Source organism: Alternaria metachromatica, assembly GCF_023757995.1.
Source record: "Alternaria metachromatica strain BMP 0045 chromosome Unknown scaffold_1, whole genome shotgun sequence".
NCBI lineage: Eukaryota > Fungi > Ascomycota > Dothideomycetes > Pleosporales > Pleosporaceae > Alternaria > Alternaria metachromatica.
This window is the reverse complement of record NW_026055492.1, coordinates 833950-859442: the sequence shown is the minus strand read 5'-3', so window position 1 is coordinate 859442 and position 25493 is coordinate 833950. Positions and strand designations below refer to the sequence as shown.

The following is a 25493-nucleotide window of genomic DNA, read 5'->3' as shown; positions in this document are numbered from 1 at the left end:
GTACCTCGCCATCCCGTCGCATACAGCGCCTCTCCGCAATTGGTCGACGACCGTCCATCGCAAACCACTCTTTTCCCCTTCCACCATGACGGGCGCCACGCAGAAAAGAGGCCACGCCGGTCATCACCACCATAACCACGACAACACCTTCCTCTTGTCCAAGAACAAGAATGACGCCGGCGTGCGCATTACCAAGATTGGCCTCTACGTCAACCTGGGCATGGCTGTCAGCAAGGGCTTCGGAGGCTACGTCTTCAATAGTCAGGGTGAGATGGCTAGACGCGTTGATACAAACGTCTACTAACGCCTGCCAGCACTCATCGCCGACGCCATCCACAGTCTCACCGACCTCGTGAGCGACATCATGACGCTGGCAACAGTTGGCTGGTCCCTCAAGCCCCCTACGGACCGCTTTCCCAGCGGGTATGGAAAGGTGGAGAGTCTGGGCTCGCTCGGGGTTAGTGGTATATTGCTCGCAGGCGGTTTCTTCATGGGCTGGACCGCGCTGCTTGCCCTCTGCAAGCAGTTCTTCCCAGAAGCCGCCGAGGTAGCAGAGCAATGGGGGCTTATACCGCACCACCACCACCACGGCATCGACGACTTGGGCCCCAACATCAATGCTATATGGCTTGCTGCTGGCTCAATCGTCATTAAGGAATGGCTCTACAGAGCGAGTAAGGACACCCATAAGAACATAGCAAGCGCCCACTGACACCCACTCCAGCCCTCAAGATCGCCAAAGAGCGCAAGTCGACGGTCCTCGCCTCCAACGCCTACCACCACCGTGTCGACTCCCTTACTGCCTTCGTCGCTCTCCTCCTCATCGCCGGCTCCAACGTCCTCAACAATGCAAAATGGCTAGACCCAATCGGTGGGCTTGTCATCTCGCTCATGGTTGTCCAAGCTGGTTGGGGAAACACTAAGCAAGCGCTACTCGAACTGGCAGACGTCGGCGTAGACCAGGAGATGAAGGACAACGTGCGGAAAGCAGCGACTGACGCTGTCAAGGATGTCACTACCGCATCAGAGCCAGTCAATGTGCGAGCGATTCAGGGTGTCAAAGCTGGCCAAAACTACCTCATGGATATCGAGATTGGCGTCTCTGGCACCTGGACTGTTGACCAGACACGCGACGTTGAGAACGCAATCCGGGACCGCGTCGGTGTCAATGTGCGCGGCGTGAAAAAGGTGCGCGTGCGCTTTGTAACCAACTCGGCGCAAGCACCAGACTTTCTCGACGAGTTCATCCCTGGCGACTCTACTGCGGCGGCGAGCCAAAGATCCGAGGCAGAACATGACCACGACCACGATCACGATCACGAAACTACCGATGGCAACGCAAGGCGAAGGAAATGATTGGTGTACACCTATAGACAAGCATAGCTGGGCGTTCTGGAGTTGGGCAATGCAACTACCCGGCGGCACATGCGAGACATCGGACACTTGTATATATTCTGAATATCCATCACCTGAATTCAACCCCGGCCCACGCTCTAGACTCGTACTTCCCCACGCTAACGAAATTCCCTAGATGGCATCGGCGTTTGGCCGAGATGCAACTCCGGGAAGTCACAGCTGTACTCACGATGTCTCGGCACGAATTTATCCGCCATCCAATAATTCCACGCCAAAGTACTGGCGCTTCTGCAGGCACCGCCGGCAAAATTGCCTGTGATGTAGCGCGTCCGTCAATGTGGGTCTTGCGTAAGTGTGCCGTAGCCGTATCGTGGATGTGAGGCAGGGACCTCTAACACTACGAGATATGGTCTGCTTATTCTAGCCATGTCTCGTCAACATAACACCCTAACATTACCCTCACAGCTCGAAACGGCACTGACACACTTCGACCATGGCTGATCAGTTCTTGGGCTTCGATTTGAGCACTCAGCAACTCAAAGGTGCGAATACCCCGCTAGAGCTACCCCACCATCTGGTCTTCCAGCTTGGACTGACGCTGCCGTGTTCTAGGTATCATCGTCGGTTCCGATCTCAAACTTATCCACGAAGCCAAAGTCGATTTCGATGCCGATCTCTCCAAATATGGCATTGAGAAGGGTGTCCTCACAAACCCTGCCGAGGGCGAGGTTTTCGCGCCCGTCGCCCTGTGGCTCGAAGCCATTGATCTTGTCCTGCAGCGATTGAAGGAGCAGGGTGCCGACTTCTCCAAGATCCAGGGTATCTCGGGTGCGGGTATGCAACATGGTACCGTGTTCTGGAGCAACGATGCAGAGACACTACTTGGCAGTATGGATGCTGGAAAGACACTGCTCGAGCAGCTGGAAGGCGGTGCCAAGGGCGAGAGGAAGGGTGCCTTCAGCCACCCCTTCAGTCCAAACTGGCAGGACGCAAGTACACAGAAGCAGTGCGAAGCTTTTGATGCGACACTGCAAGAACCTAGGAACCTGGCCCTAGCTACTGGAAGCAGCGCCCATCACGTAAGTTTCCAGCACTCTCCAAGTCTTTGTCCATACTAACACAATAAAGCGCTTCAGTGGCCCTCAGATCCTTCGCTTCCACGACAAATACCCCGAAGCCTACAAAGCGACCGCTCGCATCTCTCTCGTGTCCTCTTTCCTCGCTTCCGTCTTTCTCGGTAAAGTCGCCCCCATCGATATCGGAGACGTATGCGGAGCAAACCTGTGGGACATCAAGAATGGTCGCTGGCATGAGGATCTCCTTGCGCTCGCAGCTGGAGGGAGTGACGGCGTCGAGGACCTCAAGAAGAAGCTCGGAAGTGTTCCGGAAGATGGTGGCTCAAGCTTCGGTACCGTCTCGCCATACTTCAGCAAGCGCTATGGGTTCCCATCGTCGGCTCAGGTCATTGCATTCACTGGTGACAACCCATCGACCATCCTCGCCCTTCCTCTACGCGCGTCCGACGCCATCGTCTCGCTAGGGACCTCAACAACATTCCTTATGTCTACACCCCAGTATAGGCCCGACCCAGCATACCATTTCATGAACCACCCCACCACAGCAGGCCTCTACATGTTCATGCTCTGCTACAAGAATGGTGGTCTAGCACGCGAGCACATCCGCGACGCCATCAACAAAGCCTCAGGCTCATCCGACAAGTCTTGGGACAAGTTTAACGAGACAGCCCTCACAACGCCTGCACTTGGCCAAGCCAAGCCCTCCGACCCCATGCGTCTAGGTCTCTTCTTCCCCCGACCAGAAATCGTACCAAACGTCAAGGCAGGAACATGGCGATTCCTTTCCAAAGATAATCAGCTCTCGCCCATAGCACCAGAAGGTGCCCAAGGCAAGACAGAGGACAAATCCTGGCCCGTTCCCCAAGCCGACGCCCGTGCAATCCTCGAATCGCAGTTCCTGTCATTGAGATTGCGCTCTCAGTCCCTTGTCGAACCCCAGGGCTCCCTCCTTGCGCAACCCCGCAGAATTTACATGGTTGGCGGTGGTGCCGTGAACCCCGCCATCGCCGAACTTGCCGGTCAAGTTCTTGGTGGCTCTGATGGTGTATACAAACTTGAGATTGGAGGAAATGCTTGCGCTCTCGGAGCCGCTTACAAAGCTGCCTGGGGCGTACAACGTTCGTCTCCACAGGAGAAGTTTGAGGATTTCCTTGAGGCGCGGTGGAATGAGGAGGGCTTTGTCAAAAAGATCTGTGATGGCTACAGGAAGGGTGTCTTTGAACAGTATGGCGATGCACTCAAGGCTTTCGATGAGGTAGAGAAGGTAGCACTTAGGGAGAAGGGCGAGGCCGAGAAAACGGATGCTACCAAAGAGGCTATGGGGCTGCAGGGTCTGGATAGCCAAAGGTAAGATGACGGTGGTGTGAAATATTCTGGAATGTCACTTGATTGTTTGGGCACAGATTCCTTGAAAGCGAACGTCTTGGCTAATCGACCATCTGGTAACACAGTTGTGTTTTTTGTTTGACCGACATGTGACGGCGCGCCAACGCGCCGGAAGGGCACGCGACACTTACGTCAAGTGTCGCAACCTCCAACACTCCAGCTCCACATTATCAAACTTATCACATTTAAATCTTCTCCACCTGACGCCAACACCACGGTCATTTGCGCATACCGCTTCACGCGTTGAAACATGTCTGAAGGTACCGAGAACCATATTGTATGCGTTGGTGCCGTCTACATCGACACCATATTGACGTATGTACCAACGCTCTGCAACAACCCCACCCTATTTAAGAGAAAACTAAACACCTAAGCGCCTACATTAAGATAAAAGCTTGCAAAGTTAGTAGCTTAACAGCAACGTAGGCTCTAAGGTGTTTAGTTTTTCCCTTGTATAAGGTGACCCCAAGAATTAGAAGCTTACTAACTCTCGAGTGTTCAGAGTCCCGCATTTCCCTATAGAAGATGAGAAACTACGCGCGAAAGCTCTCACGCGAAGAAGGGGAGGAAATACGGCAAACAGTCTAGAAGTGTTATCGCAGCTGCAACAACACCACCCTGAAGGAGCACAACGTCTCAACCCCCCGACTCTGCATCTGCTGGCGGTACTCCCTGAGCAGAAATCTGCGGCTTCTCAATTCATATCTACATCACTTCCTGGGGTAAACATATCCGACGTGAGCCTCTTCCGCAACGAGCACCAAGAAGCCGCGTCCAGCTACATCATCCAAAGCGAAGAGAAGCGCTCACGCACAATCGTCAGCATCAACCAGCTCCCCGAGATGCAAGCGGAAGAATTTATCCACCAAGTCCGCAAATTCACTACAGAGCAAAGACAAACCTGGAAGAAAGCGTGGTTCCATTTCGAAGGCCGCGTCCCAGAGATCACACTGCAGTGTGTCCGCTTCCTCCGCGAAACATACCCTCATTTCAAGATTAGCGTCGAGTGCGAGAAACCTGAACGGACGGGTATGGCTGGGGTGGCGCAGTACGCAGATGTAGTGTTTTACTCGAAATTGTGGGCCGTGAAGAATGGGTATGAGGATGCGAGAAGCTTTCTTGAAGCCAGACGGAGTGAAACGAGAGATGGGGCTCTACTGTGTTGCACATGGGGTTCTGGAGGTGCTACGGCGGTTGAGAAGGGTGATGAGGAGGTTTGGGCGGATGTCGAGGCGTGGCAGGCAGATGGGAAGGATGGGGCAAGGGTTGTGGATACGATTGGGGCTGGGGATACTTTTATTGCGGGGATGCTTTTTGCGGTTAATGAGCATGGGGAGTGGGGGCTGCAAAGGAAACTGGAGTTTGCGAATGAGTTGGCTGGGCGGAAGGTTGGGCAGGAGGGGTTTGGGGGTCTGGGGAGGAAGATGTGGTAGCTGGTGAAAGACAACGCGCTACTTGCTTTGCGATTGCTCTGGCCTATAAGGACTAGACACCTGGGTATGCAAAAAGTAAACCTACGTACAGCAACGGACACTTGACAGCGAGTGCTTGCAAGCGTCCGCGCTTCTAGTGTTTCGTGTTCGCAGAAAGCGCCTTGCAGAAGTAGTTCGATTCGCCCGAGACAGATCATGACGCTTCCAAATCATGGGCTGGAAAGATGCGTTCGAGACCTGATCTTCAATTCAGTTTCAACCATTGGTCAGGTGCGGCGGACTAGATCGACGACGCAGACGGGAAAGGGTCTCCCGGAGCAACTTCCGACCATCCATCGCACGCGTCCACCTCGAAGAACTGGAATCATTGACGCGCTACCCCGCATGCTCTCGAGCCATCCCGCTCAAACTGCAGCATGGAGAAGAGCAGATGTCGGCGAGGCGGAAGCTAGATGCAGTTGCGGGGTGACCACGGGGACTGTGTTGGTGCCTTAAGAAGGCTGCCGTCCATTCAGCAGCATACGGCGGAACAAAGAGTTCATACACTACCAACATTTCATCAGCATGAGTGGAACTAAGATCGAAACATGCCCCATGGGGTATCACCGAATTCAAAACATCCACAACGGCAAAGTACCGAGTGGCACCGTCAAAGCTGGTGGACAAGACAAGAAGGCTACTGGTGAATACATCAAATGGGATGCACCAGGTGTTGAGAACATTCCGGAAAATGAGCAAGAGAAGATTAAGGAGGTTTCTGCTCAGTTCAACCGTTTCCAGATGATGAACTTCAACGAGCATATGCATTGTTTGAGGGGCACGCATTTGAAGACTCAGGGTGTAAGTATTTCCTAAGCTTCTCGAGATGAAGGTTACTGATGATATGGGTAGTGCGTTATGGGCAAATTTACGGTGCACGACAACCTACCTAAACATCTCGCCCAAGGGATGTTCGCAAAGCCTGATACTTACGATGTAATCATGCGGTACTCGTCTTTAACGCCCAAGATTTTGCCGGACAACCTGGCAGCCCCACGCGGCATTGGCATGAAGGTCTTTGGTATCGAGGGCGAGAAGCTCTGGGGAGAAGATAAGAAGACGCAAGACTGGACCTTCAACAACTACCCGGTATTGGAGCTGCGTGATCCCCAAACCACATACGATATTGCAGATGCACTGGAGCGAAACTGGAACGACTTGCCTACCTTTGCAGACGAGCAGAGCAAACGCGTTGATGCCGACGTAGCAACACTTGGTGGACAACTGCCGAAACAACACATGGTTGCCATGCCCGAGTACTCACAATCAGCCTACCGCCACGGAGCTTACGTAGCCAAATACGGCGTCTTCCCCAATAGCAAGTTCCAAAAGGACCTTGAGAACACCGAAGTCAAAGACTCAGACCCCATCAATATCCTCTCGCAGACCCTCCGCACACACCACCTCAACAACACCATAACCTACAGTTTCTGCGCGCAACTCTTGCAGGACCTCACTGAGCAGCCCGTTGACGACATTGGCATCGAATGGGACCCCAAGAAATATCCGTTTGAACAAATCGCTACCATTGAGTTCCCACCGCAGGACTCGTGGCTACCTGAGTTCAGGACGTGGTGGGATGATCGCATCACGGTGAATAGCTGGCATGGATTGAAGGAGCACCAACCGCTTGGAAGTACCAACCGGATGCGCAGAGTGGTTTATGCGGAGAGCAGGAAGTTGAGGCTGAAGGTTAACGGGTACAAGGAAGAAGACTATGTGGAGCCCGCGGGGCTTGGGGATATCCCTGGAAAGGGTGTGGAGGCGCCGCAGTTGGACTTGAAGTATCAGAGTGCTGTTACTACTGCCGAGGTTGCATGATTGATAAATGCGCGGTAGATAGATGTAGGTTTTGGAATGGAAGTGCTTTTCTTGGATGTACGTGTGTAGAGTTCCGGACGTATGCGCGTCCGCTTGGTGACGTCTGTCTCATGCATGAACAAGTCCGAAATGGCAGCGGGGCTGCTGAACTAATGTCTCTAGTAGTAAGTGCAGTTGGAATACATGCAGCTTACAGGTAGGAAATGACAAGGCAGGTGCGACTTCCGCAAGTGGCGGCTCCCCGCACATGCGCATGCTAAGTACCTGCAGCTAACTCACTGGGCCAACAGCAACAACAACAACGATCAATTCACTCCACAAGGATACATGAACCATATTTCGCTTCGTGCTTGCGAGATTGTGAGTCAGCTACAGCTGTCAAACATGCGAATCCCTTCTTTGTCTTTACTGACATGCGGAGTAGTCTACATCTCGACTCTAACCACAGCTGCAAGCATCGTCACCATCTTCCCTCATATCAGAATGTCGTCTAGCGAAAGAATGGTGAGTGCTTCAAAGTGGAAGAAGAGCTATCCGGTGCTAAAATGCTGTCGCTGGAGAACATATACTAACGCGACGAAGGCGTATCCCTACGGCAAGCCGTACTCAACGCCCTCAAATGGTACACAACATGACGAGAACAAAATCTGGATGCAGATACAATACGAAGCATACGTAGATGGTATCGACCTGACAGTATTGCCTTTTGCCAAAGAAGCTATTGCGAGCATCGCTTCGCTAGCAAGTAGCATGGTGAATGTGAAGGAATTTGACTTCTCAACATCAAAGAGGGTCGATACGCATACACAGTAAGCTCAAATGCTCCAACCCACAGTGCCAAAGATGCAGGTATGTGTGCCGATGTACTGACGAATCTCATAGCCCCATCCCAGACTGGTTCCGAGCCCTCGAGTTGAACGCTGCAGGCCGCGCAACACCGTCTTGGAACGTATCAGCCCACCTCAAATTCATGAGTGAACACCACATCGCTCATTCTGTACTCTGCGTCTCCACACCCCAGGCAAACGCCTTCTTGACTGAAAGAGACGAGGTGCTGAGAAAGAAGAAGACGGTTGCCCTTGCGCGTTTACTCAACTCCTTCACGGCGGAACTTTGCAGGATCTATCCGGAGAGATTTAGTTGGTTGGCCATTATGCCGTTACCCCATGTGGAAGAGTCGATTACGGAATTGAAGCGCGTTTTTGGAGAGGAGGGAAAACAGCCAGTGGGTGTTGGTGTGCTAACAAACCACGAGGGGATGTACCCGGGGGACGAGACTTTTGATCCATTGTGGGAGTACCTACAAGAGAGATCCGGAAAAGTGGGAGGCGATGGGAGGGAGGTTGTTTTCGTGCATCCAACGGAGCCTATCATCAAGCTAGACGATGGCAGATTGATAAACTCTCGACCATGTGAGTTCTCTTTTCCCAAAACCCGGTCTCACAAACGAACAAGAGAGTGAGCTGACAATGTGCCTCAGCACCCCTTCGCTCCGGTCTCGGAGAGTTCTACTTCGAAACCGCGCGCGCCATCTCCAGTCTAACAGCCTCATCCACATTCCTCAAGTTCCCGTCCCTCCACTTCCGTATCTCCCACGGCGCAGGCGCTTTCCCCGATATCTCCGAGCGTTTCCTTCTCGGGTTCCCCAACATCTCGACTGCAGCGAGGGAAGCCTACAAAACACGCTTTTGGTACGATAGTGCAGGACCGGTTTGGCCAAATCAGGTCAAAGGGCTGACGGAAGGAATGGGTATTCCAGTTAGTCAGATGGTGTTTGGCACGGATTATCCGTATGGCATCGGGTTTTGGGACGTGGATGCTAATATTGACGGGTTGGCTTGGGCGGAGGAATTGCGGTTTGAGGAGAAGGAGAAGGTGTTTTGGGGGAATGCGAAGGAGTTGTGGAGAGGGAAGATTGCTGTGTTGGATGCTATGGAAGAGTAGAGTGATTACAGACTTCCCCTCTCCATAATCTGCCTCGATAACCAAATAGTGACTGTTTTGTGCTCCAATGAACGTATCAAATGTGGAGCTTGGTCGAGACTGCCTCGACTGGTGTGCGCCTTCTACAACGTCTGTTTGGCAACGACGAAGTCGTCACTGCCGTTCTCAGGTATGTCTGACACATCTCAACCCCGCTTCGTTCTTTCTGCCTTCTCATACCCCCTCACCCTTCTCGCATTCATCATGGCGGCCTCAGAGTACGAGACGGTTGCTAACGTTGCTTGGGATGTTATGAGTGTTGATCTATCCGCCACCCAGCTGCTTCGCTCAATGTACCACAACTCTTCGGTCATCCTCGAAGCTCTCGACTACTTCTCTGTGCAATTCGCACCTTCTTTCCATGGGATTCTTCGGTCACGTACTCCACCTACACCTCAGCAGCTGCAGTTATGCACCCTTCCCGAAATTGCGCGACAGTGTTGAAGCTCACCAGTACATCGTTGCTACAAATCGCATGGTTTCGGCGTACGTTCTCAATCTTCGCGCATCCATGGGAGTAGACCCTTGAATTCGGACATGGTGCTTGCACAAAAATCAAGAACGATTCTACGCCAACCAAGAAAAAAACTTAACAGGCCTGCAGCCTACATTAACTTAAAACCCTATAAGATAGATAACTTAGTATTGATGTAGGCTCTAGACCTGTTTAGTTTTTTCCTTGTATGAGGTGATTCGTTGATTGCGGTAATAAACTCCATCCAATTGATATAGAGTTGTAGACCATGCCGGTTAGCCGCGGCGATTTAGTGCCCTTTGTTAAGAGCTATGTACGACCCCGCCGCAGTGACATCCGCCACTATTCACGATAACAACAGCACCGACAACACGACATAAGATTATCACGAAGCGCCCAGGCAGGAATCGCGCGACATGATTACCCACAAAAAGGCGCATACTTGCTGCAGATGCAAGAACCAGGACGACGGATCTCGCGCCCCATGAGTATAATGTGCACCGAGTCGTGCAGGAGGCTAGAAAAATTGTTCAGCCTCAAGCATGGACAGCTATAGGTAAATATACCTGACGTTCCACAACGACTCACACTAACCGATGGTTTTACAGAGAATCCTGATGCGTGTTACAAGTCTTCTGGGCGAGGCCCCGGACGCGATCGCCCGGCGCTTGCCGATGGGCCGGGGCACTCCACCAACTCCATATTGTCAGCAGAGGCAAACATGAAGAGAAAGTCAAGATGAGACAACATGGCATTCATCAGCCCATCATTAGGCAGTCCGTCCGTCCGTCTAGTCCGTCAGCCAGAGCCAGATCACCATGACTTCAGCCATTCGCATTGTTCGGTAATCGTCCACGGGATGACGTTGATGACAAAACCTCAAACCATCGGGCGATTTCCAACCAACGCACAGCCGCGGAGTGCATGAGCATAGACGTCGTCCGAGCCTCAGAAGTAGCAAAACGTCTACTGCCGCCGAATGATTGGCGAGACTGCCTTACATAAGGCTGGGAGGAAGAGTTTTGCTCCACCATGTACTAGCGCGAATTGCGTGATCGCACGTCTTCACCCCCAGCTATCGCACCTTGCGGAGATGGTTACAAAGCGATCCCGATGGCGGCGCCCAATATATACTCCAGGCCGTGGTCGCTCTCCCTCTTCCCACCTCCAGACTCAAACGATTGATAATAGTAGTTTCTCCTGGGAAGCCTCCTTTTAGACACCAACCCACAAAGACATACTCCTTCTGGCTTCTCCGCACGTGCCTGCCATAGCCCAAACTTCCGTCACACCATCTTGAAGATGTCGTCACCATTGTTCGCAAAGGTTGACGCCTACAAGCAGCCTACACTCCGCGAGGAGTCTGGCTATGCTTCAGCCGAATCCAGTCAGGAGAGCCTACCTGAGATCTACTTCACGAAGCCTCATTTGAAGTTTATCAACGCCCAGCTCCAGAAGCTTGAGCCTCAAGGTACGTGATGGCACTTTACTCCTGAAAGTTCCCTAAACTAACTTGGAGTAGATATCCTCCGATGGTGCATCACATCTCTGCCTGGACTATTCCAGACCACCGCCTTTGGTCTTACTGGCCTGGTCACAGTGGATATGCTTTCGAAGCTCGATGGACCTTTGAAGCACAACATCGACCTGATCTTCCTAGACACTCTCTACCACTTCGACGAAACCTATGCCCTTGTTGACCGGGTAAGGAGGCGATACGGAACACCGGTACACGTCTACAAGCCTGCTGGCTGCGACAACGTCAACGACTTTACTGCCAAGCATGGCGACAAGCTGTGGGATACCAACGACGAACTTTACGACTACGTTGCCAAGGTGGAGCCTGCTGAGCGTGCCTACTCTGAACTCCAGGTCAAGGCTGTCTTGACTGGTCGCCGACGTAGCCAAGGTGGCAAGCGTGGAGACCTGGACATCATCGAGGTCGACGAAGCCGGCCTCATCAAGATCAACCCTCTCGCCAACTGGAACTTTGCCCAGGTCAAGGAATACGTCGACGCCAACGACGTCCCATACAACGACCTTCTCAACCAGGGTTACAAGAGTGTCGGTGACTGGCACTCTACACAGCCAGTAGCTGCCGGAGAGGACGAGCGAGCAGGACGCTGGAAGGGCAAGAACAAGTCCGAGTGCGGCATCCACAACCCCAAGTCACGGTATGCTCAGTTCCTCCAAGAGCAGGCGATGAAGCAGCAAAACGAGGACCTAGCCAACAAGCTGCAACAAGTCTCTTTGAACGTTTAGGGTGATGTAGGATATCTTGATTCCTACTTGTTGTACCGCATTAGCATGGGCGTTTGGGTTATTTATGGGACATGGCATAGCATGGGGTTTGGGTTACGAAAGAATGGGGTTTGCGGCAGTCGCATCCGATTATGTATATACGGGGCCGAGATACCACCGACGCAGGAGCCAATGAAGCTCCGGCATGAATCAAACGAATTTCCAGCATTGCGCTAGACCTGTCATATACGTGAGGTGTTCCTGAAAATCGCTAAAGCGCAACACAAACTGCAGGACAAGGTGCTCCTTCTCCGCTCCGCTCACGTCACTGTGGTCGCGTCGCCCAACGAAAAGCCGGGTGAGACAGGCTCTAACTATCGCGTGCAATTGCGCAATCGCTTCCAAGATCTGCCGACCCATACAACAACCCGCTTTGTGCCCTAGTCTCTGCAAGCAGAGAAAATCCAGAGAAGCCTATGGTCAACAATCGGGGACATGGCGCCTGAAGTGTCCGTAGAACCCGGGGAATAAAAAGCCCTTTCCACCCGTCCCGCCTTGTAGTCCTTAGTCGCGCATCTTTCTGTCTGAGTGACCCAAAACCTCCTTCGCGAAGCCAGTCTTGTATAGTCAGGAACGACATCAAGTCTTCGCCGAACTACCTGACCAGATCCACCACCGGATTCTATATTCCTCACATATTCTTTAGACATGGCGAACGCACCCCATGGTGAGTTGATCAACAGAGTCGCTGGAGTTGGTCACGAATGCTGACGGAGGTGATTACAGGCGGCGTCCTCAAGGACCTGATCGCACGCGATGCGCCCCGACGCAAGGAGCTGTTCGAAGAGGCTGAGAAGCTTCCGGCTATTGTTCTGTCCGAGAGGCAGCTCTGCGACTTGGAGCTCATCCTGAACGGAGGTTTTTCACCTCTGGAGGGTAAGTCGTCATCCCGCAGCGCTAGGCGAGGGGCAGCGAAGGCGCCCCTCGTGTTTGCGATGTTTGCAGCAACACGACCCCTGACAGCATGATGCAGGTTTCATGAACCAGAAGGACTACGACGGCGTAGTGTCCGACAACCGTCTCGCCGACGGCAACCTCTTCTCCATTCCCATCACACTCGACATCTCGAAACAGACCATCGATGAGGTCGGCGTCAAGCAAGGCGCCCGCATCGCCCTGCGCGACTTCCGCGACGACCGCAACCTGGCCATCATCACCGTCGACGACGTCTACCAGCCGGACAAGGAGAAGGAGGCCCGCGAGGTCTTCGACAAGGACAACGACGTAGCACACCCCGCCATCAAGTACCTCTACGAGACGGTCAAGGAGTACTACGTCGGCGGCAAGCTCGAGGCCATCGACCGCCTGGAGCACTACGACTATGTCGGCCTCCGATACACCCCCGCGGAGCTGCGTCTGCACTTCGACAAGCTTGGCTGGTCCAAGGTCGTCGCTTTCCAGACGAGGAACCCCATGCACCGCGCTCACCGTGAGCTCACCGTCCGCGCTGCCCGCGCCCGCCAGGCCAACGTCCTCATCCACCCCGTTGTCGGCCTGACCAAGCCCGGTGACATTGACCACTTCACCCGTGTCCGTGTCTACCAGGCGCTGATGCCCCGCTACCCCAACGGCATGGCCGTCCTTGCTCTTCTGCCTCTGGCTATGCGCATGGCTGGTCCCCGCGAGGCCATCTGGCACGCCATCATCCGCAAGAACCATGGTGCCACCCACTTCATTGTCGGCCGTGACCACGCTGGCCCAGGCAAGAACTCCAAGGGTGTCGACTTCTACGGTCCATACGACGCCCAGGACGCCGTCGAGAAGTACAGGGACGAGCTCGGCATCGAGGTTGTTCCCTTCCTCCAAATGACCTACCTCCCCGACTCGGACGAGTACAAGCCCAAGAACGAGGTTGAGCAGGGCATCAAGACCCTCGACATCTCCGGAACTGGTACGTCAATTGCATTTCCTTCACTTGGGGGTTGGATACTAACATTGTGAACAGAGCTCCGCAAGCGCCTCCGAACCGGCCAGGAGATCCCCGAATGGTTCTCGTACCCCGAAGTCGTTCGCGTCCTCCGCGAATCCCACCCTCCCCGCAGCCAACAGGGATTCACTGTCTTCCTGACAGGTTACCAAAACTCCGGCAAGGACGCCATCGCACGCGCTCTCAACGTCACTCTCAACCAGCAGGGTGGTCGCTCCGTCTCCCTCCTTCTCGGTGACACCATCCGCAGTGAGCTCTCCAGCGAGCTGGGCTTCAGCCGATCCGACCGTGACAAGAACATTGCCCGCATCTCCTTTGTAGCCGCCGAGCTCACCAAGGCTGGTGCAGCAGCCATCGTTGCGCCCATTGCTCCTTTCGAGGACTCAAGAAAGGCAGCCCGCCAGACTGTAGAGCGATACGGATCCTTCTACCTGATCCACGTTTCTACCCCGCTCGAGCATGCGGAGAAGACCGACAAGCGGGGTGTATACGCCAAGGCGCGCGCCGGTGAGATCAAGGGTTTCACTGGTGTCGACGACCCGTACGAGGTGCCCGCCAACGCTGACCTGACTGTCGACCTGTCGACTACCAACGTCAGGACAGCCGTCCACCAGATTGTCCTGCTCTTGGAGAGCCAGGGTCTTCTGACACAGTTGTAGACATGAGAAAAAGCGTTTCGAAATGTTTTTGGATTTAACGATTATGATTTGATGGATATGGAATCGACCTGGCTTAATGGTGCCGGGTTTTGAGCTGCGCAGTATAGACGATGGGTTACCTAGACACAAGGTTTAGACCATGGGTTATGAATGGCAACTTTGTTGCTTTCTTGATTGCAAGGACGTGGCGTGTTACATTGATATGGTGATGTCGATGTGATGATACCATGTCGTACGTACGAAACAAACGCGACATGACGTGTAGTTGATTCCAAAGTGATCAAGCCTTTTCGCCCAGATGTATGTTGCTAGCGATGTCTCGCTCCAGAACTCTTTTGTCTCTCTCCACTTCCTCAAACAAACCACCCAGCAGCAACAGCCAACCCCCCAATCACAGCAGCAAACTGCGCATCTACTCAGGCAAATCAGCATATATTCCTCGACTATCAATCCTCTCAACCAACAGAAACATACCTTTTGTAGGCGCCGCAGCACCCTCCGTCGGGGTCGCACTCGGACTCTCAGCCACTCTCTCAGAAATACTACTCGTAGCAGACGACAACGCGGAAGAAAAGGCGTCAGATGCAATTGACGACGCGACTGATTGAGCGGCTGAGGTAGCTTCTGCAGGTGCTTGGGTTGAGGTGTTTAGCGTGTTTCCTGAAGCGGTTGTCTCGGCGTCGGAGATGGCTTGGTCTTGAGCGAGGGTGAGGGTGGTGAAAGAGAGAAAAGAGGAGACTTGAGGCGGATGAAAGGAACGCATTGCGGACGGATTTTGCTTATTGGCATTATTTGGTGGGTAGAAGAAGACGATGTTGGACAGTTCAGGCCTTGGAATAAACAACAGCCTTTGTATGCGGCGGTGTACGTAGTGCGAGAGATTGGAGTTGGAATTGAAGATAAAGTACCATGCCATCACCCACTTGTACATGTACATGTACGCAATCTTCTACATGCATCCAAATCGATAATATTGCATGACTTCACCTTATCACATTCTTTCCCCGTCGCCTCCACGTACGGTCAAACAGCACAACCCATCTACATGGCCTCAGCCTCCTATCCCAAATCGTCAGGAATACAAGCTACAATCACCTTCCTCTCCAAGAGTACAATCAATCCTGGACGATAATCTCATCGCAGCGACATGTCACGGTAGTGGGCTGAGAGGAACCGTAGAAGGTGCGGGTACACAGACCACATGCGTTGATGCAGGTCCACAAATTGCCCTCTTTTTGGTCATGTGCCGAGTCCTTCGCATGTGTGTTCCAAGGTTATTCTGGGTGGGTGACTAGATGGCGCCAGGTGGTGTACGCAACGTCAAGCACCATCGCACGTGAGGTGCATCGCAAGGCAGACTGTAGGCTGAGAAAGCAGGCGGTGGCATGTCGGCGATGGGAGCTGTATGCAGCGTTGGGGGTGGCCTGTTGATAGCTGTCGTCGCTGGCTATCGTTGGCTATTTGTCGTTACACGCTTATACACGTTACACACGCTCTAAACGCTTTATCTATAATATAAATATTTATACGTTCTATTATCTATTATCTATCTAATATTTTATATCTTTTTTAGTATTATTATTTAAGCAGCTTATATATTTATTTATAGCAGTACCTCTATATTATATAAAGTAAGTATAGTATTTATTTTATTAAAGTATTTTTTATTACTACTAAAGTAGTCTTAATATATAAGTAGCTACTTCTTATAAGTAAGCTAGTATACTAAGTATTTTATCTAAGTTAATAGCTTATATACTATTATCTACTTATTTTAAATAAAAGTTTAGGCTATTAGTATAAAGCTTAAGTAAATATTAGTATAACTTATAAAGAATATAGTAGTATTACTTACTTAATAAAGTATCTAAGTAGTAGCTATATATTTTTAAGCTATATAACTCTTTAGTATATATACTTATATAAAAAAGATACTAGAAAGCTTATAAAATTACTAAAAGCTTAAGAGCTTATTCTTTAGTTAAAGAGGCTATAGTAATAATATTAAAGAGAATAAAAGTAGTAATAGTAATAATAGAGTTATTTAGATTTTATATAAGAGTAATAATAAACTAGAGTAAAAAGTATACTATATTATATATAAAAAAAGAAAAAGTATTATAAAGATAAAGCTTTTATACTTTTTTTTAACTTATATAGTATATATAAAAATCTTAAACTCTAGTTTTATTTTATCTTATTCTATAGTACTATAATAACTTATTAATAATAAGCTACTTATAACTTTTATAATATATATAAGATATATAATAACTAAATCTACCTATTAAATATAGAAGAGATGCGAAAGAGGTTGTTACACGCTCCGCCCGTACCGCGCTGAGCTGTCAAGGGCTCCACATCACAACAGTGCAGCGCGACAACCCTCCGACGATGCCTGTTCAACGCACGGCCAGATGCAGGCGTGGGTCTCATATTGCCGCCTCAGGGTCGCTCTCAGGATAGCGTCTTTTACCGTACCTCTGTGAGTGAAGTGCCATAACGCGTGATTCATGAGATAATTGTGCCCTTGTAATTAATACCCACAAAACTCAACACCCCCACAACTCAACACCCCCACAGCTCAACATTACAACATCGCTAGAAGAACATGTACAAAACGATGATCTCTTTTCAGAGAAGCTCGATGGACTCTTGGGTTATTCAGTCCCGAGATTCCATTATTACCTGAAAGCATGCTGGGAGTTCTGATTTCTACATTGTGGTGAATGGAGTGGGAAGCCCAAGAGATTCTGATGACGCTCGCCGCCTTTATCTAAGGATCGCCAGTACCCAATAGGCTTTTGATGATTATATGCGGCAATGAAAAGAAACGGAATAGCTTCGTTTTTGCTGTGGACGTTTAAGGAAAGATTGCAAAGGTGATTGAACACGACTATGCTGCTGACGTGGACGTAAGAAGTACCCCTGCTTTACAACAATGGCGCCTGGTTAAGAGGCGTATATGAAGGTATTTATTGTCTGTATTCGCACAAAGACAACGGCCTGAACTCTACTCCCTTCTCTACTCTTGAACGGATCGTCATGATGGAAGCGAAGCAAGACATTGACCTTGGTTAGCTCTACGTGTCGTATACTTTAGATGAAACTAATCTTCCATTAGGGTTGTTCAACTCCAAAGACCACAATGGTTTTGTCTGGCCAGTCAGATACAGTCACGACTACATGCCAACAAATGAAGCGTCCATGCCACCTTTTGTCGACCTGTCCTGCTTCCCTGATCTGAAGGCTGAGACTATCAGTGTTGAGCCAGTCATCAACGCAGTTCAGATTGAAACTGGATACTTGATCAAGGAGTGTGAAAGACTTAGCATGAACAGCATTCCTGTCTTTCCTGTACATGCAAAACTTCCATGGTATTCTTCGATTCACCATGTAAGACAGAACATACACTGGCCAATGGCTGTAGAAGCAACACGAGTGCTGCTACAGCATTTTGCTTCCGACCAAACTGCGACAAGTATATTGAAGAACGGAGGCAAATCGTACTCTGAGATAGCCGCTAAGGAGCTGCCGATGTTACATGATAACTGGACTCGGTTCTGTGCTTATCTGTGGCCGGCTGCAAGCGAGGAGCGACTGAAACTCATCGCTGAGACTATTGTCTACATCTTCATCTTTGATGGTAAGCGGAATCTTACAAGAAATATTACTACTCTAATCACTTCTGGTACAGATGTATGGGAGATGAGTGACGAAAGTACAGTGAGTCGTTCCAAACTGTTGAGGCTCCACATATTTAACAGCTGAATGGCAGATCCAAACATTTCAGAACGAATTCGTATCACGACTAAAGGCTCAAATGCCTTACGGAGACGATGAACCAGTCTCGATCTTGCAGAAGGCCATGCATGCTACTATCCAAGGCCTTCATGATCAAGATGGCATCATCGGTGACGGAGGAGCCGAGGTAGTTGCAAGATTGATGGATTTCATCAATCACCCCCCGCCCCCCACCGAATTCCACAGTCTGAGAGAATTTCTAGACTATAGGATGATCGACGCAGCTGTCCCGTAAGTACGGATCAATAGTCTACACATTACGAAGGAAACTAATTATAAGTTCCAGTTACGTCATTGCGTGTACGAAGTTCTCTCTTTGTTCAACTGTCGACATTTCCAGCCCCAGAATTGCCAAATTTCTCAGGCTATTTGCGGACCATGTATCGATTTCAAATGACCTTGGTTCTTTCGATAAAGAGAAAAGAGCCTACGTAGAGAGAAAGGTGCACTACCTTGTGAACACAGTGGAAGAAGTTCGGAAGACTTATTCCCTTCCCAACGACGAAGCCGCGAAATTTGTCACGTTGGCTATCCAGGTGGAAGTGGAAAGAGAAATGGCAAGAGAACTTTCACAACTCAATGTCGATAGCAGCGTTCCTGAACCTGAGAAGGAATTCGCAAATGCGTTGGTATTCACAGTCAGTGGAAGTGTTTTGAGCTCAGTTGTCATGTCTCGATATGGTGGTAGATATATTGGCGGTTGAGGAGTTAACCGAACTTGTACGAATCTTCTACATCCATCCAAATCCATACTATTGCATCACCCATCTCATCCCATCCTATCCCTATCCCCTCCAAATACAGTCCAGAAACCATGTCCATGACGCCCTGTTCCACCCATCAAACCACTCAAACAGCACAACCCATCTGCATGGCCTCAGCCTCTCGTCCCAAATCGTCAAGAACAAAAGCCACAATCACCCTTCCAAGAGTACAATCGCTCTTGGACGACGATCTCATCGCAGCAAGATGTCACGGCAGTGGGTTGGGAGGAACCATAGAGGTACGAGTACGAAGGCACATGCTTTGATGCAGGGCTGTTCAGTGGCTTGGGAGTGTCTTTGGAGCTAAGGGCGTGTCGAGGAACGTGGATGGTGGCGCGGTTGTAGATCGGGGTAATGATGCGAGCTTGGAAGTGATGACGTTCTAGGGGTCGGTCCGCGGAAGCTGGTGCGCATGGGAGGCTGGGACGTTGCTTTTCTTGTGGGCTGCGGGCTCGGGTATTTGAGAATCGGAGAGATGGGGTAAAGTAAGCTTTTTCTTTTCTTTCGATGAAATTCTTGTAATGTGACATTCGTCTTCTGCTCTACGTAGATTGTAGAGTACGCTGTGGCGTTGTTGGTGCGGACGGTGCGACACCTACCTCCAACACCCGATTCTTATCATGTCCAACCATAATTCTACATGAACGCATTCAACGCCGCACCTCCTACACCGAACAAAGCAGCATATTTTACTTCTGCAATAGGTCAGCTTTCTGATCTACCTAATAGTATCGCCTCCCGCAATCCCTAAACCACGACAAAGACCAGAAGCCAGGGTCACGTACCGTGAGCATTCGCCGCACCCGTGCTAGTCGCTTGAGCCGATGCATCAGATGGCGAAGAAGCAGATACAATGGTTGCAGCTGAGGAGACAACTGTGGGATTGATGCCACCGAGGCTCGTTACACCTGGGGGGACTTCTTGCGATGCAGCCAGAACGCTGAAGAAGGCGATGAATATGTATAATGGTGTGTTGAACATGATTGCAATTGTTTAGACTGACAGAGAGGTGCGATGCAGGAACGACAATGATAACTTGGTTGGCTGCAGGTACGGTCTTGAAGAGATGGAGCGATTGATCGTGCGACCTGTTGCTGAATTGAGCTCAGGGTTGTACTGTAAGTACTGGCGTTTACCATGACGACTGCCATGTATGACGCAGACGTCTCGGTCCAGCGACAGCTTAGACTTTCCATGGACGATGCTTCTTCTCCTTTGCAACCTTCATGCTCCGGATAATGCGGTTAGCGAGCTTATTAGTGCGGGATAGCGCGGAACTAAAGCGATTTCAATATGTAAATGACGTGGTCAAGACGGAACTCGGGCCTTGGAATTAGACCCTTTTCAATGCAGGTATACAGGCCTTCTAACTTCGTGCGAACAGTACTACATATCGCTTGTACGATTGGAGCTGAACCATTGGTCTCGACTTTGACGCAACTTGTCGTGATATCACTTGTTCCAAAGAGGTGATGCGAGCTGATTAGGGAGTTGGAGTAGTCAATTCAATACTTAGGTTCTCGAGCTGTCTCTCCCACGCACCAAAAAGGGTATCACGTCCTCCTCATAATCCCACTAGTCACTCATTCCAACACTTCGAGTCGATCATCTTCCCCATCCCCATCCCCAGCGCCCCCTCAGAGGATTCGTAATCCCACTTCCTTGCGCAGCTTTTGCCTGAACCTTCACTGGCTGTAATTGCTGCGCTTGGGACGACTTCACTGCTGCATCCGTCTCAGATACCTTTGCAGCTGCAGCTGATGCAGGCGCTAAGCCGGTCTTCGTGGCACCCAGTGGGGGTAGTTGCTGTTGCTTCTGTTGGCTTCCATTCCCAGGGCTAGCGCCCTTCTCTCGCCCGAAAAGTTCTGATATCCTTGACGTGGGACTGCGCCGTGGCTTTAGTGAGTCTCTGCGAGTGAGCGCCGGAGGTTTGGGATCAATCTGCTGCGTCGCTGGTGACAGACTTGCGTTGGCATTTGAAGGGGCTAGGGCAGCTGCCTTCCGCGGTGCCTTCTTGGGTAAAGCATACGGATCACTGGAACTGGACTCATACATTCCGTATGAGGTCACTCGGCGCGGCATTGCTGGCTTAGCATCTCTTGGTTCTGGTCGTGGGCTTGACTGGGTTTGTTGTTCTGAGATCTGGTCTGCGCGCTGAGTTGTACCCAATGAACCTTTCGATGGTTGTATTCCGGCAGGAGAATTTCCCCGGTCGTAAGCTGGGACTGGCGACATTGTACCACGCGAGCCTTGTGATGTGGCCGACATAGGTCCGTCTCCCCCTCTCCTTGAGGCTCCAAATTCTGGTAACACCGCTCGGGAGATTGGCGTACCTGTTCTAGTTGCAGTAGATGACCGTCGACCTGGTTGTACCGCGACAGGCGAGGCCGCACCTCTGGACTCTTGCCGCGGGGTTGATCTTGAGCTGCCTTCCTTTGTTGGTCTGGCTTGAATGTCTGGCAAAGCTTCTGGGGAGACTGCTGTACCCCTTCTAGGAGCGGCAGACCCTCGCCGGATACTGGCTTGTCGAGATATTGAGGGGATCGTCGCCGATCGTGTCGGTGCTCTGAAGACCGTTGGTAGTTCTGTGAGGATTGGCGCTGCTCTGTCTTCTCCGACTGCTGATGACTTCCGCCGCGTGTTCGTCCTCTTGACTGACGACGACAGCCTTCGCGTGGCGGTTGTTGAGTCTTTTCGTGCAGATTGTGAGGCTGTTGCGGAATCAGGCACTCGTCCTGAGGTTGCACGACGTGTGTTTGCTCGTGCGATCTGCGCTTCTTCTGGATTTGCACCTGAAAGTCTTCGATCACCTTCATATCCGGTGGATGATCTTGGGATGGTCTTTGAGCGCGAGAGGTCGACCGTGCTGTTGATCCAGGCATTGTCATCTTCGAAGGGCCCGCTTGAGCTATCGATGCGACGGCGGGTGGGTATGTCTTCATCATGTGCAACCTTGGCGTCGGCAGGCGCAGGAACTTCTTCCATAACCAGTTCAGTCCGCCTTTGTTCTTCGGTTCGTGCCGTTGGCTCTTGTTCTTGCTCTTGTTCCCTTGGCACTTGAGCACCAGACAGTTCCGGAAACCGGCTCGGCGAATGATCTGACTCTCCTTCGTCTGACGGGCCTTCTTTCTGGGGAACTGGAGAAAATTTTTGTCGCGTCTCAGGCGACTGAGCTCCTTCTTTGGGCGTTGCTTCCGCTTTTGCGATTGGGCTTCCCATGCCAGTCGCCCTGCGTACGTCTCTCCGGACAGGTTCCTGGAAGTCTTCTTCATGGCGTTCTTGATCCGTTCGAGAAGTCTCGTCCTCAGTCTCCAGCTTATTTTGGAGCGTAGGTGCTCTGGAACTGACTGCAACATCTTTCTGGATGTAGAGAGCTCCGTGGGATTGCGATTGGCGGCGGGACGGGCCTGACGAGACGCGACGGAAGTACTGCGCACGCGGTTCGTCCTGAGGCGAATTCTCGGGTATTGAGGCTGACTGTGGGATGGAGTAACTGTTTCTTCGAGATGGTGAAGGCTGGAGCTGCGAACCGTTGTCAATGCGGTCTGGAAGGATTGGACTGACTGGGTAGTAGTCGCCCTTGTTAGCGTAGACGGAGGGTGGTCTTGCTCGAGTGTCGGCCCTTCGGATAGGAGGGGCACTGGAGTCTCGACGATAGGTAGCCTGTCTGGTTTGGTTCGGATAGCTGTTTTGCCTTTTTTGCGTTCCCCCTGGGGCTTCTGGCGACCCAGGTGCCGCGTCCAGAAATGGCTGCACTTCTGATGGGTCTAGGGCAGGCTGGCTTGATTGACGGGCTTTCACCTTTGGTGATGGAGTCCGAGTGTCCGGCTTCGTCCATGAGGGAGTCTCCCGTAGGGGATATGCAGGCGCTGGCGGATATTGCTGCTCAGGTGGGTAGTTCGCGCCTTGCTTCGACTTCTTCGTCTGGCTTTTAGTTTGCGCTCCGACTTCTATGCCCTCAAGGATGGTCTGTGGAGGAGACGCTGTGATACCAGGGGCCGCACTGCTGCGTCGACGATCGGTAGTGCGAGGCTCTGTGAGCGCTACTCTCAATCTTCCCTGTACCTGCGGGGTCTCATCGAGCACAGCTTCGGCGCTGGAGTGTACTGAAGGCTCTGATCCTCGGGCGGATGGCGTGAACCCTTGAGCAGCGCTACTTCGTCTTCGATTCGATTCGAGAGGTATTGTTGACGCCCGTGGTACATCGACTGAGAGTTCAGGTGAAGCCTGTGTCCTCACTCTTTCGAGAGGGACAGTCTTTGATGGCAGGCCTTCAGGGTCGATATATACCAAAGGCTCCAGTGCTGGAGAGGATCGCATGGTAAGTGCTCTATCGATTTGGTCAGGAGCAGCACTGCTTTGTTTGCGCTCTACGTCGCGAGCTATTGTTACAGCCCGTGGTATGTTCGCTGGATACCCGGGTGAAGTCTGTGTGGCACGTCTCTCAACGGGGGGCATCGTGCCAGTCGGGCTTCGAGCTTTGACATGTTCCAAGGGCTCTACTATCCGAGAGACTTGAGTAGTCGGTACTCTCTCAATTTGACTAGTCATATCCTCAGTGCTGTTGGAGTTCGTCGGCGCAATAGCGTTGGGCTCAGGTTCTTCCCCAAGTGGCTCGTCAGCGATGCGTTGATATACGCGGAGCGCAAAAGAGTTCGGACTCGATAATATATTAGCAGTCGGCGCTCTCTGGATTCGACTACTCGTTGCCTCAATGACGTTGACATTGGTCGACGCGATAGCGCTTTGACTTTCAGCCTCAGAGTCCTCTTCAAGCGGTTCTTCGGCAATCCGTTGATAGACGTCAAGTGCGAGTAATTCGGGATCGAATGTAACATTCGCAGTGGATGCTCTTTCGAACTGACCAGCCGGTTCTTCGATATTGTTGACACCAACTGATGTAGCGCTTTGGCTCTCGGGCTCAAGTTCTTCTTCAGATGGCTCCTCGGCCATTCGCTGATACATATGGAGCGCGAAAGGTTCCGAGTCAGCCTCGAAAGCGGTCGTGGGCGATCTCCCAACCTGATCAGTGTCCTCATCGCGGCCAGAGACGTGGATTGATGCGGGAACCTCCTGCCTCTCAATCTCTGTTCGTTCATCAAGCGGCGCTTCAACATCTTGCTCGGCACTTCGGAAAATCAGAGATCCAGTACGAGTACGAAGCGGAAGACTGGAAGACAAGGTTCTGTCAGCTATGGTGAGCCGCTCATTGGGCATCGTTTCCCCCCGAATGGTTCTTTGCCGCTCGAAAGAGCGCTGTGTAACTTCTGCGTCTACCGAAGGCTCGGATGCGGCATCATCTGCTTCTCTCGACGGATCCACAGGACTTTTAGATATAGCAAGAATGCTCGCCATGCGCGTAGGCTGGGATGAGATAGAACGCGACAAGATCGCCGGCTCAAGGACGTCCGCTGTGTCTGATGGAGGCTCAGGCGAAGGCGCACGATAAATCTCGGCCTCACGGATAGTTACCTTACGCGTTGGCTGACGTGAAACCCGGCGAGATGACATGGGCTGTGCAAGCGTATCCTATTCAGCAGGCGACAGATCGGGAGATGTGACAAGCTCATCTGTCGGAGCAGTGCCTGTCCGACGAACTTCGAGCGCAGTCTGACGTGTATCAGAGTATGCATATAGCTGATCAGGCAGTTCGTCCATGGCAAGAGACAGGACTGGAGAGGTTTCGAGGCTTGGAGAGTCATTTGGCTGAGCAGTTGTCGGTACTGAGCTTCTTCGACGGACCTCCACCGTAGACTGGCGTGAATCAAGAGGCGGAAACGTCTGATCATTTACGTCGTCCGCAGCGAGAGACAGGACGGGAGAGATTTCGGGCCTTGGAGAGTCGTTTCGCTGTACAACTGATGGTATCGTGCTTGTTCGACGGGACCCCTGTGTAGGCTGTCGCGATGCCGCACGAATGATAACTGGCATCCTAGATGAGATCTCTGCCGCAGGTGAGGGGGTGCGTATAGTCGAAGGCTGCCTCTGAATAGCCGGTGTCACTGTGCTTGTACGTTCAACTCTTTGCGTAGGCTGACGTGATGTTGCACGTAGAAGAACTGGCTGCCTAATCAATTCGTCTGCAACAGGTGATGACGTTGGTACAATGGAGTCCAGTCGCCGGGCAGTCGGTGATGTCGTATTTGTTCTATGGACGGGTAGCGTGGGTTGACGAGAAGCCATACGCAAGAGAGCCGATTGCTCAAGCGAGGGCTCTGCCACAGGCAACGTGGTGGCTAACATCGACTCTTGCCGCTGAATAGTCGGTGATGTCGTATCTGTTCTATGGACGGGTAGCGTAGGCTGACGAGAAGTCACACGCAAGAGAGCCGATTGCTCAAGCGAGGGCTCTGCCACAGGCAACAGGGTGGCTAACATAGACTCTTGCCGTTGAATAGTCGGTGACATCGTACTTGTTCGACGAGGCATTAGCGTACCCTGCCGAGAGGCCACAGGCGAGAGGGCCGGC

At 51.7% G+C, this 25493-nt stretch overlaps 8 protein-coding genes across 8 annotated transcripts; 7 read left to right on the top strand and 1 right to left on the bottom strand.

Moving 5' to 3' along the window:
• Positions 1 to 85: 85 nt before the first annotated feature.
• J4E83_000273 (uncharacterized protein) lies at positions 86 to 1356 on the top strand (the record flags this gene model as incomplete). Its single annotated transcript, XM_049327236.1, has 3 exons — positions 86 to 266; positions 315 to 674; positions 725 to 1356. 3 exons carry the CDS (start codon positions 86 to 88, stop codon positions 1354 to 1356), a joined length of 1173 nt encoding a protein of 390 aa, XP_049193381.1.
• Positions 1357 to 1849: 493 nt separating this feature from the next.
• On the top strand, positions 1850 to 3783 carry J4E83_000272 (uncharacterized protein; the record flags this gene model as incomplete). The annotated part of the gene is made up of 3 exons (XM_049327235.1): positions 1850 to 1898; positions 1969 to 2435; positions 2485 to 3783. 3 exons carry the CDS (start codon positions 1850 to 1852, stop codon positions 3781 to 3783), a joined length of 1815 nt encoding a protein of 604 aa, XP_049193380.1.
• A 285-nt stretch (positions 3784 to 4068) lies between these two features.
• On the top strand, positions 4069 to 5251 carry J4E83_000271 (uncharacterized protein; the record flags this gene model as incomplete). The annotated part of the gene is made up of 2 exons (XM_049327234.1): positions 4069 to 4133; positions 4561 to 5251. The coding sequence occupies 2 exons, from the start codon at positions 4069 to 4071 to the stop codon at positions 5249 to 5251; spliced, it is 756 nt and encodes a 251-aa protein (XP_049193379.1).
• Positions 5252 to 5815: 564 nt separating this feature from the next.
• On the top strand, positions 5816 to 7111 carry J4E83_000270 (uncharacterized protein; the record flags this gene model as incomplete). The annotated part of the gene is made up of 2 exons (XM_049327233.1): positions 5816 to 6091; positions 6143 to 7111. 2 exons carry the CDS (start codon positions 5816 to 5818, stop codon positions 7109 to 7111), a joined length of 1245 nt encoding a protein of 414 aa, XP_049193378.1.
• Positions 7112 to 7594: 483 nt separating this feature from the next.
• Positions 7595 to 9055, top strand: J4E83_000269 (uncharacterized protein; the record flags this gene model as incomplete). The annotated part of the gene is made up of 4 exons (XM_049327232.1): positions 7595 to 7615; positions 7694 to 7920; positions 7994 to 8523; positions 8592 to 9055. The coding sequence occupies 4 exons, from the start codon at positions 7595 to 7597 to the stop codon at positions 9053 to 9055; spliced, it is 1242 nt and encodes a 413-aa protein (XP_049193377.1).
• A 1816-nt stretch (positions 9056 to 10871) lies between these two features.
• J4E83_000268 (uncharacterized protein) lies at positions 10872 to 11831 on the top strand (the record flags this gene model as incomplete). Its single annotated transcript, XM_049327231.1, has 2 exons — positions 10872 to 11040; positions 11092 to 11831. 2 exons carry the CDS (start codon positions 10872 to 10874, stop codon positions 11829 to 11831), a joined length of 909 nt encoding a protein of 302 aa, XP_049193376.1.
• Positions 11832 to 12518: 687 nt separating this feature from the next.
• On the top strand, positions 12519 to 14456 carry MET3 (Sulfate adenylyltransferase; the record flags this gene model as incomplete). Its single annotated transcript, XM_049327230.1, has 4 exons — positions 12519 to 12537; positions 12597 to 12746; positions 12844 to 13761; positions 13816 to 14456. The coding sequence occupies 4 exons, from the start codon at positions 12519 to 12521 to the stop codon at positions 14454 to 14456; spliced, it is 1728 nt and encodes a 575-aa protein (XP_049193375.1).
• A 6634-nt stretch (positions 14457 to 21090) lies between these two features.
• Positions 21091 to 22380, bottom strand: J4E83_000266 (uncharacterized protein; the record flags this gene model as incomplete). The annotated part of the gene is made up of 1 exon (XM_049327229.1): positions 21091 to 22380. One exon carries the CDS (start codon positions 22378 to 22380, stop codon positions 21091 to 21093), a length of 1290 nt encoding a protein of 429 aa, XP_049193374.1.
• Between the last annotated feature and the right edge of the window lie 3113 nt (positions 22381 to 25493).